Source organism: Citrus clementina, unplaced genomic scaffold, assembly GCF_000493195.1.
Source record: "Citrus clementina cultivar Clemenules unplaced genomic scaffold, Citrus_clementina_v1.0 scaffold_7, whole genome shotgun sequence".
Taxonomy (NCBI): domain Eukaryota; kingdom Viridiplantae; phylum Streptophyta; class Magnoliopsida; order Sapindales; family Rutaceae; genus Citrus; species Citrus x clementina.
Window position 1 is genome coordinate 13,731,096 of NW_006262075.1, and position 14,857 is coordinate 13,745,952.

The 14,857-nt window shown below is 35.4% G+C and overlaps 3 protein-coding genes across 3 annotated transcripts; 1 reads left to right on the forward strand and 2 right to left on the reverse strand.

The window, feature by feature from the left end:
• Positions 1-2,768: 2,768 nt before the first annotated feature.
• Positions 2,769-6,698, forward strand: LOC18035934 (rho GTPase-activating protein gacU). The gene is made up of 5 exons (XM_006427469.2): positions 2,769-3,868; positions 4,081-4,163; positions 4,472-4,583; positions 5,454-5,506; positions 6,211-6,698. The coding sequence occupies exons 1-5, from the start codon at positions 2,953-2,955 to the stop codon at positions 6,358-6,360; spliced, it is 1,314 nt and encodes a 437-aa protein (XP_006427532.1). The 5' UTR covers positions 2,769-2,952; the 3' UTR covers positions 6,361-6,698.
• Positions 6,699-8,727: 2,029 nt separating this feature from the next.
• LOC18036173 (F-box/LRR-repeat protein 2) lies at positions 8,728-10,782 on the reverse strand. Its single transcript, XM_024180543.1, has one exon. It carries the CDS (start codon positions 10,598-10,600, stop codon positions 8,867-8,869), a length of 1,734 nt encoding a protein of 577 aa, XP_024036311.1. The 5' UTR covers positions 10,601-10,782; the 3' UTR covers positions 8,728-8,866.
• Positions 10,783-12,352: 1,570 nt separating this feature from the next.
• Positions 12,353-13,510, reverse strand: LOC112096957 (extensin-like). Its single transcript, XM_024181201.1, has one exon. It carries the CDS (start codon positions 13,508-13,510, stop codon positions 12,353-12,355), a length of 1,158 nt encoding a protein of 385 aa, XP_024036969.1.
• Between the last annotated feature and the right edge of the window lie 1,347 nt (positions 13,511-14,857).

Consider the following 14,857-nt stretch of genomic DNA (forward strand, 5'->3'; position numbering starts at 1 on the left):
CGCGCGTGGCTCTAAGTTCCCATCTACATTTAATCTGTTACGTATGAAGAGCGTGACTGACTGCCCAAACCCACTGACCCCTATTATCCCCCACTTCTTGATGTTGCTCCTCTTTTACCTTCTCGCAAGTGGCGTCCGTGTCGGACGGTTCCGCACGTGTGAGGAAGTTGCGTTTATCCGTTTGCACGTGTTTGCGAGGGTCCAGTCCGCGTTTTATTTTAGCTTTGATGCGTTTTTCTTGTGACGGGGGGTTATGAGACCGGGTGTCGTTATACTTGGAAACGGAAGCTTGTGAAAGGGCACGAAGTTTCAAAAATTCCTCTTGATTTTACAAATGTGTTAGATGATAAAAAGGTCAATTGGTTGTGATTCTTTGGTCAAAAGTCAAAACTTTCGCCTCTGATTCCACAAACGATTGCAATTCAAATTAGGGATGAAAAAAAATGTCCACAAAGATTAAACAACAAAGAAAAAAAAACAGTCGTTCACTCTAAATTTATTTTACTATAAAAATATTATAAAAATTTAAATTTATTTGATATTTTACTTATTATTCATAATGTGTATCAATTGTTTACTAAAAAAAATAAAATTACCTCTATAAAATAAATATTAGTATAATTTGTGTTTACCTTTGTTTGTCGTTTTATAAGAATAGTTATGTATTTTTGGTAGATAGTTTATACAATTTGCATATATAAGGTGTAGAATTGAATAAATTCAAAATTTTCTAATACATTTAAAAATGGAGTAAACTTAGGGTGGATAGCTGATGATTTTCCTAACAAAAATGAGAATAAAATAACGAAATGATTTTATTTATTAACTCAAAAAAGGCAAGACTGAGAAAGATTGTTCCTTGCTCAATAGATAGTTTTTTGTTATAATTTCTATATATATTTTCTTATGCATTTCTTTTGTTTCTATTTCAAAATTTTAATTGGGAAAATTCTATTAAAACATAAAAGCTTGTCTTCTAGTATTTCACTATTCAAAAAATTGTAGATCAATTTTTTTAGAAAATATAAAATGTAAACATGAGAGAACTTTATTCTTCTCGACTATGGTAAATCTCAATGCAACCATAAATTTTAGTTTAATTTGTGAGTCTAAAGGCATTTAAAGTTGCATCCGCCAACTAAGAACTCGTTAGTTGAGTTGGTTGGACATTTTCTCGCCTCCTTTTATAAATTTCAGAGTTTGAGTCTTTGGTAGATGTAGGAGTATAATTTTTTTTTTAATTCAATTTTGAATTTTTGGATTGGAATTGAAATTGGATACGTTGAGACAGGTCTCAACAAGCATTGAGCTGTGTTTCAATGTTGATATTAGGATATATCTGTTCATATTTGTATTGTACTATCTCACGTAATACCAACCAAAAAAAAAAAAAAAAAGATGCAATCGCTGAAATGGTTAATTTCGATTAAAATTGTAAATAAATAAATGAACAGCCTATCCCTGGCTCAAAAGCGTAACATGAAAACTGTTTTGGTAAATTTTCGATATTTTGACTTATTTTTCAAATGATTTGCGAATAGTTATATCTTGAATTATTGTTTTTCTTTGAGAGGTACATCTCAATTGTAAAGTGGCCTCAATTGCACAGTTGCTACTCCATACACCATTATCTTTTTCATTAAGATTCAGAGCAAATATTGTTAGGTGTATTTAGTAATATGATTTCCCAGAATTCACACCTTTCTTGGATCAACAAGTTTGTGGGCCGAACCCAACCATTGTAAACCTTTCATAGTTTTTATTTTTTATTTTTTTAAAGTAAACCTTACGTTGGATTTGTAATATACATTTGTTTCAGTGAAAAAATTATTAAAAGAAAGAACCCTTATACACAGACACAGAATACTTGAGTAATCCATTTTAAGAACTAAGAGATGAGGTGTGCACCACTTAATTAAAGAATAATTTGTAATTTATTAAACGTATATAACCTTTATTTATATTGTATGAAAGTAAATGCATTTAACAATAAGAATGACCTTAAGACCTCTCTATCTATTTTAATGTTAGACAGTGGGTGCACACTAAAAAATTAGTTAGAGTAAAATATTATTATTTTTTTGGAAAATTATCAATCCTTTATCCTAAGAATATCCCGTTATAAAAAATACTATAAAAACTTGAATTTATTCGATTTTACATTCATTATTTATATTTTGTATTAATTGTCCACTCTACCGTTGGGAATTTATAGTCATTCACTAGATTAAGACTTTTTTAAACTATAGATATATCGTTTGCCACCATATATGGTTGATAACGGGATAATTTCAAAGTTGATGCAAATAATTTTCTTTAAAAAGGGGGAAATTATTAATCTTGTTTTTCTAAATATTGACAACAAATATAGATTAAAAGAATGTTGGAAAAGAATATATTCTAATAAATAATGGAGAAATCTACTTACATTTCTATCATTAGTGGAGAGGCCACTCTCACATGAAAGACGGGAGAATAAAAAGAGGAGAGTAATTGTTAACTATCTAAATATTTAATTAGTGTAAATTATTGATTAAGGGCTTTTTGTTCACATAATGTTATTTGTTTTGGTTTGCTTAAACTGTTATAATTATTGAAAAATTAATTAGTTATTCAAGAAATCTTAATCCGGTGTATGCCTATAGAAACCACTACTACTCCTATCAAATAAAATATTGAAAATCTCAATTGTTTGGATTTAAACTCAATAGGATCTAGAAAATATTCGGGGTAAAATTGTCCTAAATGTGCCATTTGCTACCCAAGAATTCACACAAAATAGAAAAGATCGACAAGATTGTAAACAAATACAATCCTCCCTCGAACCGGGTTTTCTCACCCGGTCCAAAAGCGAACCGCAACCCAAACCCACGGCTAAACCCCCATTTCTCTTCGTCACTGCACTGGCCAATCCAAAACCCTAGCTTCTGCCACTCACAGTCTCAATCATCAATGGCTCTCCATCTCTTTAAACCCAAACATAGATCCCTCACAAACCCATCTCTAATTCACCTTTTCTCAACTTCCCAAAACGACAACAACGACAACAACAACAACTATTCAAATTCTTCGCTTAACTCTTATTTCAGCGATGTCAAAGCCAGCCTCAGAAAGCAAACGCCTCCGAATCAAACGACGTCGTCATCTTCATCTTCATCAAGAGGCCCACCAAGCAAAGTAGCCTCACTTGAAGAAATCAGAAGGAATCTCGCCGAGTTCCGGCAGCGCTCCACTGTGCCACCCCCCATTGAATCAAACTCTACAGAATCACAATCTCAATCACAAACACAGTCACAATCGCAGTCGCAGCATATCTCGTTTCAAGAACTTTACAAAAGGAATACGGTTAATGAAACTTTAGCTTCAAAACCAAGTGGGAAACCTTCGTTTGAGGCAATCAGAGAGAGCTTACGACAAATGAGAGCGAGAAGTAATAATGACAATAACAATAATAACAGAGGCAATGGGGTTAAAAATTCGGACCCATTGTCGTTGAAAAACTTTACGAACACTTTGAGGATGAAGCCTGCAGATGATAATGCACATAGGGTGATTGGTGGGAGCCAGGAGCTACCAGCGTTGGTGTTTGGGAAGGAAAAGAAGGAGGAGGAGAAGGCTGTAGAGCTGGAACGGATGAAGACGGATTTTGTGAAGATGTATAGCTTCGAAGAGCTGGGGGATAAATTGAAGAAATTAAGGCCTGAAGGATTGGAAGGGGGCTTTTCATTGAGGGAGTTGAATGAGAGGCTGATGAGGTTGAGGGTGATGGAGATGAATGAGAGCAACTCAAAAATTGGTGCGGGTACTATCTCTGCGCTTAGATCCAGCTTAGCTAGGATACAGATTGAAAAGGAGGAGAAAGCTAGAGGTTGGTGACGTTGTTTAACTAATTTTATATAAAAGCTGTTAAACTTTTAATGAGATTATTATTTATTAGCCGATGAACAAAACTAAACAGTTTTGCTTGCAGGGAATTCTTACTTGAAAAACATTTCATTTTGATGACAATGAAAGTTTACCTGCAATGATTGATTATATGTTCCGTGCTTTATAATTTATTGATTAGATTTATTGTATCAGTTCAAAGAATCAACATCTTGGAAGGTTTTGGCGGTACTCCAGAGTATTTGCTGCATCCTCCGAAGGAACATTTAGTTGAGAAGGTAAGTACGTCTTTCTTCTTTGCCATTTTTCTTTTTTTTATTGGTGTTATGTAATCTCTTTGTATTTACTATGCCTGCGGGGTTTAATTGTTACATCAATTGACTCTTGCTTGTTCTTGGTCTCGTAATCTTGATATGAAATGCCTCAATAGGTTCTTTTCATGCATTCTAGTTTCTGCTGGACCATAGTTCCTGCTGATAGAGCTGGAAGCAAACTCATTTTATGCTGACTTATGTGTAAAGGCAACCGTCTTTCTATTATCATTTGTAACTTGGTGTTCTGATAATTTATAATATGTTTCAAGCAGTATTTCCATCCGGATAACATGTCGTCTGCAGAAAAAATGAAAATTGAGCTTGCAAAAGTTAGAGAAGAATTTAAGATGTCAGAATCAGATTGTGGATCTGCACGAGTTCAAAGTAAGGGGTTTTTCATTTGGTGTCCTTAAATGTTGCCATTGTCAAATTAAGACTACTGAGCTGTTGGTCGTTTTGTCGTGTTATCTATGCTTATAATCTCTACTCTTGGCATGGACTTAGAGACTAGTTTCACAGAAATGTACCTACTCAATCTTCTATTTTTAAGTTTGGATTTAAGTAGGCTTATATCCACCCTTTCCCAATTACATGAAATTTCCATCAGTTTCTAGTAATATCATGCTCTTTTATGTTAGTAAAGGAGAGACCGTTGACTTAGGATTATTGGAAGCTCAAATATTAATAACTGACTTTGTTAGTGGCACAAATCCTGATAACAGATCTATGCCTAAAGAGATAATTGCAGTGATTTCCCCCCCCCCCCCCCCCCCCCCTTCCAATCTGACAGTAAAATGGGGATCTTTTGTTCCTTGCTCATCTGACGGAGGGATTTCTAATATATTGTTGTTTCTGTGCATACTGTCTGATGTCTTGCAACGTTTCCTTTAGCGTAATTAGACTATTTTTTGAAATCGTACCAAGGGGTCTTTGGTCTATGCATTTTGGTAAGTAGGTTATAGTTGAACTGGAAAGTGTGGCTATCTTGTTTTTATTTTTGGGTGACAGTCCACAAACTCATTTCAATCAGCTTTTATTTTGTTCGGTATGTTCTTACCTTCATGAACGATACAAGTAAAATCAGATGATCTCGGTAGTCTTTGTTTTCTTACAGCATATCAAAGTTCTGAAGTGCAGGTAGTTAAATTAGCTAAGATCATGACAACTGAAAGTTTTTACTGTTAGAACACATGCTATGCCTGCTGGTACTGCTGACGTTGAGATCTCTGATGCTGTTTTTTGATTGCTTTGCAGTAGCACAGTTAACAACTAAGATCAAGCATTTATCTTCAGCTCTGCACAAAAAGGTGAGAGCGGGAGCAAGATCTCTTTATATTACTGTCCCTACTTTTTTTGTCCAAAGCACAAATATTGTTTATATCTTAGTTTCCAAATACCTATGTGGTAGCGCTTATGTTCCTTAAGTTTAATCTTGCATGTTCTGGTTGGGTTAGTTTCTGAAGGGATATGGTAGCTGAAAGTGATATATATATATATATATAACAATTTGGTGTGTTGAGAAATCCACCTGGGCCAAATTGCCAATCTGAAACTTTTGAGGCTTGGCATTGACGATAAGAAGCAAAGAAAAATCATATATTGTTTTGCAATTGTAAGAATTATGACTCCTATGCTGATGTGGTCATGGAGTGGGACTTCGAGAGAGATAACATGCTGGTCCCCTTGTTTCACATGCTATAACTTTGTTGTTTTCTTTCGCACAGATGAATTCATTTATTTGTTTGTTTGTTTTTTTACTTATTTACTTGTCACAAATTGCTATTGCCATTATGAATCATCTTTTATCTTTTATTCATTATTATTCTCTAGTAGGGGTAAGTCATTAGTGGTAATGGCCAATTCATATGCAGTAAGTAGTAGTCAGTTACAGGATCACTGATTGGTTTCTGTAAGTTTTATGATACAATAACGAAATTACTTATTTTATGATACAATAACGAAATTACTTAACACGGTTCATAAATTTTCCTAATTAATGTGAATGTTGTAGGATAAACATTCTCGCAAGGGTCTGCAAGCGATGGTCCAGAGGAGGAAGAGATTATTGAAGTATCTTCGAAGAACTGACTGGGATTCCTACTGCTTTGTACTATCAAAATTGGGTCTCCGAGACAACCCGGATTATAAAAGCTTAGCCTAGAAAACGTGAAGAACTAGATAGGGAAAAAGAAATGTAACAATCTGAATTTTCTCTGTTTTGAAATTTGCAAAGGTTGATTTGCCAAATTTTGTACCAATTCCACAATAGAAAACCCTCAGATTGATTTGTTTTTTTTTTTTTTTCACACTTCCTATTTTTCTTTCCCTGTTTTTGTAATAAGATCTTGGTTATGTTTTCCCATCTGAAGACATAACCTTATATTTTAGAATTCAAATTAAATGGCGAAAAGAGTAGGAATGTTATTTATTGTCTTGTGAATTGTAATAAAAAGGGGTCTGGTTCTTTGTTAAAACCGGCTTTTGATCTTAGTTCCGTTTATGTGCCCAAATTAATCGATTATTTCAGATTCAATTTGATTTATTTGACAGTTAGTGCAGCAGTAGCGTTTTACTAGCCCTTTAAAGCGTAAAGTTTCTGAATGACTGTAGTATATCATCAAGTCACTCAGTCGCAGAATGCATCACCAAATCTTTGACGTCGAGTCTAAGCGCCAGTTTCTTGGAACCCAAGTATAGGTCTGAAAAAGAGCACAAACTCAAAACTCAATACCAAAAGTTCCACTGACAAATCCTCCAATCATATGAGCCCATTGATTTCTGCTGAGACATGGTTGCCAACAAATTGTTAAATTTCTTCTGTTTCTCTTAGCTTTGGATTTTTAACATCTAATTTCTTTTTGTAATTAAAAAAAAAAAAGAAGAAAAGAATTTCTTACAAATTCCCTATCTAAATTATAAATTATTTTTATTATTATTTTCCTAGTGGGTTATTGATTCAAGTCCCTTTTCCTTGACTCGTTAGGATATAGAATAAATCCTATATTAAGGCACCCAAAAAAAGAATGGCCGCTAAATGAAGAATAAGATGAAGATGCTAGTTTGCTACTGACTTCAAGCTTTGGCAGGAAGGTTTTTATTCGGTTGAAGATATGCATAGTGTAGTGGTCTTTGGTGATAATGCGGGCCTCGAATCTGATGGTCTAAGGGATCACCATCATTATTATGATCTTGTGGCTATTTTATCTGAGTCGTTATGGGTGTGTTTGGGAGTAAAATATTATAAATTTTAAGGTACAGGTATTGTAAAGTAAAAGTCATGGCTATAGAGTAGAACTGAGAAAAAAAAATTGTTGAGCTGCCAAAACCTTACTGCAAGGTGTTACCAAACACCTTAACAGCCGGGCTGCCACATATCACTCCCAAACACACACTAAATAAAATGAGTACCATAGTATATCCCTGCGATATCAAAGCTTAGTGACATGTTGTATGGCTTAGTGGAGGTTGTTGATTATGAACATAAGAGACTTGTTCCTCGGAAATCAATCGTTGAGAAAAGGAAGGAGAACAGCACCAACACCAACTTATAGAAATGGAACGCGAGGAGGAGTAGTCTAGGAGGAGGCTAAAGAAAAAGAAGAAGATGAGCGGAGGAGTCTGAGCAGAAAAGGCTTGCTGCTGAATTAGCGCAAAGGAAGCAAGCACTGCTGGAGGAATCTGAGAAGTGCAGTAATAAAAAGTAGCGATCCAAATAGCCAATCTTAGAGGGGGGAAAGTTATTAAACAAAGTTTAACCGAGAAAAAGTTACAGATTTGGCTAAAACGGTGGATTATTTAGAAAGGGCAAAAAGCCCTTGGATCGCAGCTGCTTCCCAACGAAGGTTGGAAGAGAAAAAGGTGCTTCAGTAGCATGAACAACGGCTAGAGGTTGAGTTGAGCAGGCAATACCATGACGGAGACGTTAAGGAATAGGATAGGCTTTTAAGGATGTGGGGTGATAAAAAATTTTTCCAGGAAAGAGTGCTAATGAACTGTGGGAGCATACTTGAGGCTGAGAGACAAAGAAGGAACAATCCGAAAGCAAGGCAAAATTGGATGAGATTTCTGAAAAACAAAGGCAAAGAGAGCGATAAGCTTGAAGAAAAAGAACACCTCGGATGAGAAAAAGCTCTTCTGGAGAGGTCATCTGATGCGGTTTCTAAACGTTATGGACCTCTTGTTTGTTTATCAGATCCTGGAACTGCTGCTTCTGCTGCAGCAATCCCTCGAAAATACATCCCCAGGCCCCGGCGTGGGAAAAACTGTTGGTAATTAATTGGATAATATTTAAGCTGATAAGTAGATGCTAAGAACCATGTATGAGTCTATATTTTGTAAACTATAAACATCTGCAATATAGAATTGGATTCATTAACAGCTATTATATAGCCTTGAAAGAAGTTTCTCTGAATTAGAAAGGAAGCCATAGATGGCTAAGCAAGCTTATAAAAGTGGAAATACTTACGGCAAGCCATAACACAAACAGTCCTTTCACTTTTTATTTGATAAATAATCTAATACAGGGAGAAATTTTTTTTTTACAAAAAATGGAAAACTAGTTTACAATTTTGAAGGAGCAAATCATAATTACACATCCTAACCCTTGAATTTTGTCCAGAGAAATTTCCATGATAGCTTCTAAAGAAGAACAATCATCCATAAAGCTATTAGCCCTTACAAACTAGGCATCCATGGCGCAAGAAAAAGTTCTTTTGGCTTTCAGTAGGAGCAAAACCACATGGTGGGATTATTTTCCTTAGTGACGGCCTTGAGAAAACCATCCAAGCCACAATATCAACATTCACTTCATCACACCACCTCAAATTGATCTCCCTCAGTGTTCGACAATGTTCCACCACTTCCTTCACCCCACTTGTTGTAACATTTAAGCAATTGTCCAAATCCAAATGCAATATCCTGCTACAAGTATTTGCAATCATCTTAAGTGCGTGATCATTGAGTGCAGATCCTGATGCCTGCAAAACCTCCAACTTGGGCAGCTCCAAATCAATCCCAAGATCAAACACTGCTCTACACCGTTTAATCTCCAAACATTTAATCTCACAACAACTCTTCAAGATTTCACCAATACCTTCTTCTGTAATTCCCAAACAATGGCTCAAATCGATCACTTCTAAATTGGGACAAAGTACGGCAAGCTTTTTCAGAAATTCATCACTCAAATTACCATTCCTGGCCAAGTGCAAAGACTTGACTTGAGGATTTATAACCAAAGGTGTCGTAAAATCATCCAACCCCAGATTTGTCGTCTCCATTTTGATTTCACTTAACAAAGGACACTCTCTTAAAATGGTAAAGAATGTTGAATTGGTGAGCTTAGCACAGAAACCAAGGTCTATGAAATTCAAACTTGTGAGAAACTTAGATAAATCAATCATGGACTCATCTTCAAGGAAATTTGCTGCTTTAAGGTTTAAGTGTTCAAGTGACTGATACTTGCTCAACAAAAAAGAGATTCCAGCAAGAGTAAAATTATAGCAATGAGACAGAACAAGCTTCTTCAGTGGAAGACAAGCTTCACCAAGCAAACGAAGCAATTCGTCGGATATAAACGAATTCGAAAGATCAATTTCACACAAACCTCTAGCATATGCAAAAGATTCCTTAAAACATGAGTCAATAGTAGGAATTCCAATTCCATTCACTGAAATGGAAACCAAATTTGGACTATTCCGCATAGCAAAACTAATGCCACTTTGAGTAATAAAATCACAATCCCGAATTAAAATTTCTCTTAACAAAACCAGATTTGAAGATAAAAACATAAGGGACTTATCTGTGATGAAAAAATTACCAGAAAGATTGATCCTTTTCAGTCTCTTGAGCTTCATCGACAGAGCTTCAATCCCTGAATCAGTTATATAAAACGAAAAGGGTTGAATATTCTGAAACTCTTGTGGCAGAAAGCTAGAATCATTGTCAGGGTAACTAATATCAAGAACTTCGAGAAATTCACAAGTCTCGGCAATTGCAATCAAATCACTGTCTCGAAAAGAAAATTTTTTGGAACAGTTCAATTCTTTCAAGTTCTTCATTTTAGTCCCCAACTCTTTCAAACCCATAAAAGGAAAACTCTTCAAATTCGAAATATCAAGTGATTCGAGATCCAACCCAGATCGTGAAATCAGATAAAGGATCGAGTTTGGGTCACCCTGGAATTCACTAAGATCGATTTTTTTGAGATTTTGAAAGCGATTAAAGAGCTGGGGGAGAAATGGGGTTGATGGGTCAGTGAGTTTGAGGCTATTACGAAGGTAATTGGTGATTGAAAGGAATCGATGAGAGACTAAAGACAAGGATTCGAAGTGGCTCTGATCGTTTAGTGAATTGAAGATCAATTCCCAGCATTCTGGAGGCAAATCTAGAGGATTTTCTGTCATTTTTTCTCAGAGAAAATTTGAGGAGAAACTTGATAGAAACAGAAAGATAAGAAGTAGAGAGATTTCAGGGCTGCTAATCTTTCAAAGAATCGAAAGGAAGTTTGTGTAATTGAATCCAACGTTTGAATTTTAGATGGAACATAGTGCTCTGTGGGTGCCACAATGCAACGGCATGCATGATCTCATACCATATAAAATATTTTAATTTATATCTTTATTGTGGAAAAAACTATGTATATACTTTATTCTTTCTTGAAAGCAAGATGTTGATTTAGTTGAATAATTAATTAATTAATTATTTATTTTTTTGTTGGGGGTGGGGGGAGGAGGAGGCAGTACAAATTGTTGAAAATAAATCAAAACAAAAAATATACAAAATAAAGAAAAACAATTAAAGCTCATTGCATAGTTATAGATGAGGAGGGAAGAAATCCATCCTAATTGTTATACAAATATTTACAATAAAAAATATATTCAATCTTCTTAGACCAATTTTATAATGATGTACTGTGAATGTGTGAGTTAGAAAATGTTGATATATACTTTTGAATATTTAAAAGAAAATTAATTTTTGTTAATCTTCTACATACATGAAGACAAAAATAATTTACTACTTGAATGATATAGTAAAAATATTTACTTATATATATGAAAACAAATGCTTGAAATTGGTCTAGAGTAAATCAAACTCTTGCATGATTATCACCATGCAAGAGGTTCCTTCGAGCAGGAATGGTAAAAGTTCGGGATCAAAAAAATTTGAAGTCCGACCGACCCTAAATAAATCTGAATATTTTATAGTTAGGGTCAGGTTAGGTTCAACCCGAATCGAGCCAACATTGGGTCGAGTCCAACCCCACTTTACCAAAATAGTTTTCATATTATTTTAATGTTAAACTATTTTTTAATGTTTTGTTTTATATTCATATTATTTTAATATTTTCTTCTATACATGTACCTTAATTAACAAGACAAAGGCAAAATATACAATATAATTAATCACAAAATAATTCACAAAATAACCAATTAATAGAAATAATTTTTTTAAATTCAATTCCATAATCAAATTTTAAAAACACACAATGCGATTAAATTAAAAAACACGATTCAATTCCACAACCACTTCAACCCCACACAGTCACACACAAATCAATTCCAAAATCTAATATGAAAAACACATAATGTAATTAAATTAAAAACTCACAATGTAATTCAAAGAGGGTCGGGTCGGGTCAAAATTTGTTCGGACCTAAAAATTTTAGCTCGACCCTGACCCAAGACCCAAAACTTCGGGTCAAAGCTCTAAAAATTAGAGTCGGGTCAGTCGGGGCAAAAACAGAGTTGGATCAAATTGTCAAGCCTACCTTCCAGCCCCTTTAAGGATTTAATGAATAATTGAATATAATCATTATACCTTCCATCATTATAAATTAATCACATACATGCCTAATCTAATTACACTAACTTAAAATTTTTCAAGGACTAACATAAAAATGAGAACCTTATTAAAGCAACCCTTTACCATCTGATAAACTTTCTATCACATTTTAATAGTATTTGACATGATTAGCAACAATAACGAAATTAATAAAATCGCACGTATCAAACTAAAGCATGAAAAGTTGAAAACGTATCAAACAATGTCAGCATTACAGACTAGTTCAGGCTAAGATTATTTTTTCCAATAAACTTCTGTATCTCAATACTTGGAAAGGAGACAACGCGGATGAGTGATGCCACAGTGGCTGGCTGCTAAGGAATCTCCGGAATATCAGGAACCACAGGCGGCGGCAGGAACAAATCCGGTCCACTTGGTGTTGATCCAATGGGCTGTTCCGTGGGTGGCAGTAACGGTAACTCCGGCTGATCAGGCGGTGAAGAAAATATTGGGACCAATGGCGGTGCTTGTGGATTCTCATCGGGTGGCATGTCTTGCTCTGGTGGCGGCAAAAACGTTGGCACAAGCGGCGGTGCGAGTGGGAACTCATCAGGCGGCGAATCCTGCTCCGGAGGCGGTAATGCTATTGGGAAAAACGGAGGGGATGTTGCTGAATCATCCTCTGGTGGCAGGTCTTGATCTGTCGGTGGCATAAACGATGGAACCAACGGCGGTGCCGGAGTAAATTCATCAGGCGGCGTGTCTTCTTCTGGTGGCGGTAGAAAACTTGGAACAAGTGGCGGCGCCGGTGTGAATTCATCCGGGACCGGGGGCGTTTCTTCATTATCTGGGGGCGGAAAGAAAATGTTTGGCGGGGGCGAGACCATTGCATCAGGTGGTGATAGCCATGGAAATATTGGTACCGCCGGCAGCGGCGGCGGTGAAAGTACTAGTGGGGGTGGTGACATTACTGGTGGCGGAGGAGATGGGACCAATGGTGGAGGCGGGGAAGGAGCTGGTGGCGGCGATGATGATACTAATGGCGATGGAGGCGGCGATGCTGGTGGTGGTGATGACACTACTGGTGGAGGTGATGGAACTAGTGGTGGTGGGGATGGTTGCACAATGGGAGGTTGGATTGGAGGGGGAGAGGGGAGAAGGGGCGGTGGCAATGGAGGCGGGTTGCGGCGGGGTGATGGCCCGGGGCGGGGAGCGGGCTGAAATGGGTTGTCCGGGGAAGGGGAAGTTGGGAAAGGCCATTGGCCACAGGCTCCAAATAGGTATAGGAACAAAGGGTCACAATTTGATGATCCTCCTCTTGTTCTTGTTCTTGTTCTTGTTCTTCTTCCTACGCTGCCACCTCTTCTTTTACTAGTACTAATTCTTGTGCTTCGTGTTCTCTTTTGTACATCTTCTTTGCCTTTTCTCTTTGGTTGGTGTTGTTTAGTTTTTGGATATGTACTAGCTTCAATGGTATTTTGATTTATCAGAAGAAGAACAAGAAGAATTACCATCACAATGTTTGCTTTCATTGTTTCATTTCATTCTTCTCCTCAATCCGTGCCTAGCTCTCACAATTGTCTTGTTTGAAGTTCAAATTGTGCGTGTATATATAAATATTTTTCAAATGAGTTGAAAGTACTGCTGTATAATTATGAGCCAGCATGGGGACTTGTATTGTCCTTACAACACGTTGAAGACTGCATGCCTGATGGTGTAAATTGTAATAATGTTTAATTTCCACTTCATTTTTCTAACACAAGTGAATCAATATGGCGTACTCATGAATTACAATAAATGTTGTGTGGGTTATTTATTTATGTGGTTGGTTACGTTGGAGTTGCTTTAAGGTAAAGCACATTTTATAACTATACGATTAAAGTTATAATAATTTTTATTTATTTATCACTTTGTATGTATGGTTGAGATTCGTGCTTCACCGTAGATATGCTCGAACATAACGATAGCCTTTATTTATTTATTTTGTCAACAAAGGTATACTCCGAGTTAAACTCTAGTTATAGTTTTGATTTTATTAGCTTTAATTTTATTCATATGATACTTAAACTGAAAAATATAGTATTAATAAGATATCATCGTAGGACCCAATAACTTGGAAATTATTACAAAAGTTAGGTGCGATATATTTTGATAAGAGAAAATATCCACCGTCCATCCGTTTTTTTTAACTTTTTTTTTTGCTGAAATCTACCTAAAATTACATTTTGTTTCACTTTTCCACTTTCGTTTGGAATCCGTTAAGAACACTAATGAAACTTAAAAAAATAATCATTTTACCCCCAAAACGAAAATTACAATTTCACCTTAAAAATTAAAAATAATCATATTAAATCTAATTATTTTTCCCATCGGTCAATAAAGAAATTAATTCCACAACCATCAAATGCATGGTTTTTTTTAAAATATGTTTATAATTAGAATGCTAAATTATAACAGTAGTATTAAAAATAGTCCAATCTCGCAAATCATCAATTAAATTTAAGATAAGTAGAGTTTTATTGTTCATTGAATTATAATCTCTAGTAGTTAAGATTTTTATGTACTTCATTAACGTATCAATAATAATATTCATTATTAAATATCATTATTTTTGGCATTTTAAGGGTGAAATTGTAATTTTCATTTTGGGGGTAAAATAGTCATTTTTTAAAGTTTCCGTTAGTTTTCTTACCGGATTCCAAATAGAAGTGAAAAAGTGAAATAAAATATAACTTTAAGTAGATTCTAAACAAACAATTATGTAATTTTTAAAAAGTTAAAAAAAATAAGTTGACGGTGCATATTTTTCCTTTTGATAAAAACAAAGTAGCCTTCTCACTCCAAAGAACATCATCATCGGAAGTCGAAGTTGTTGGCAT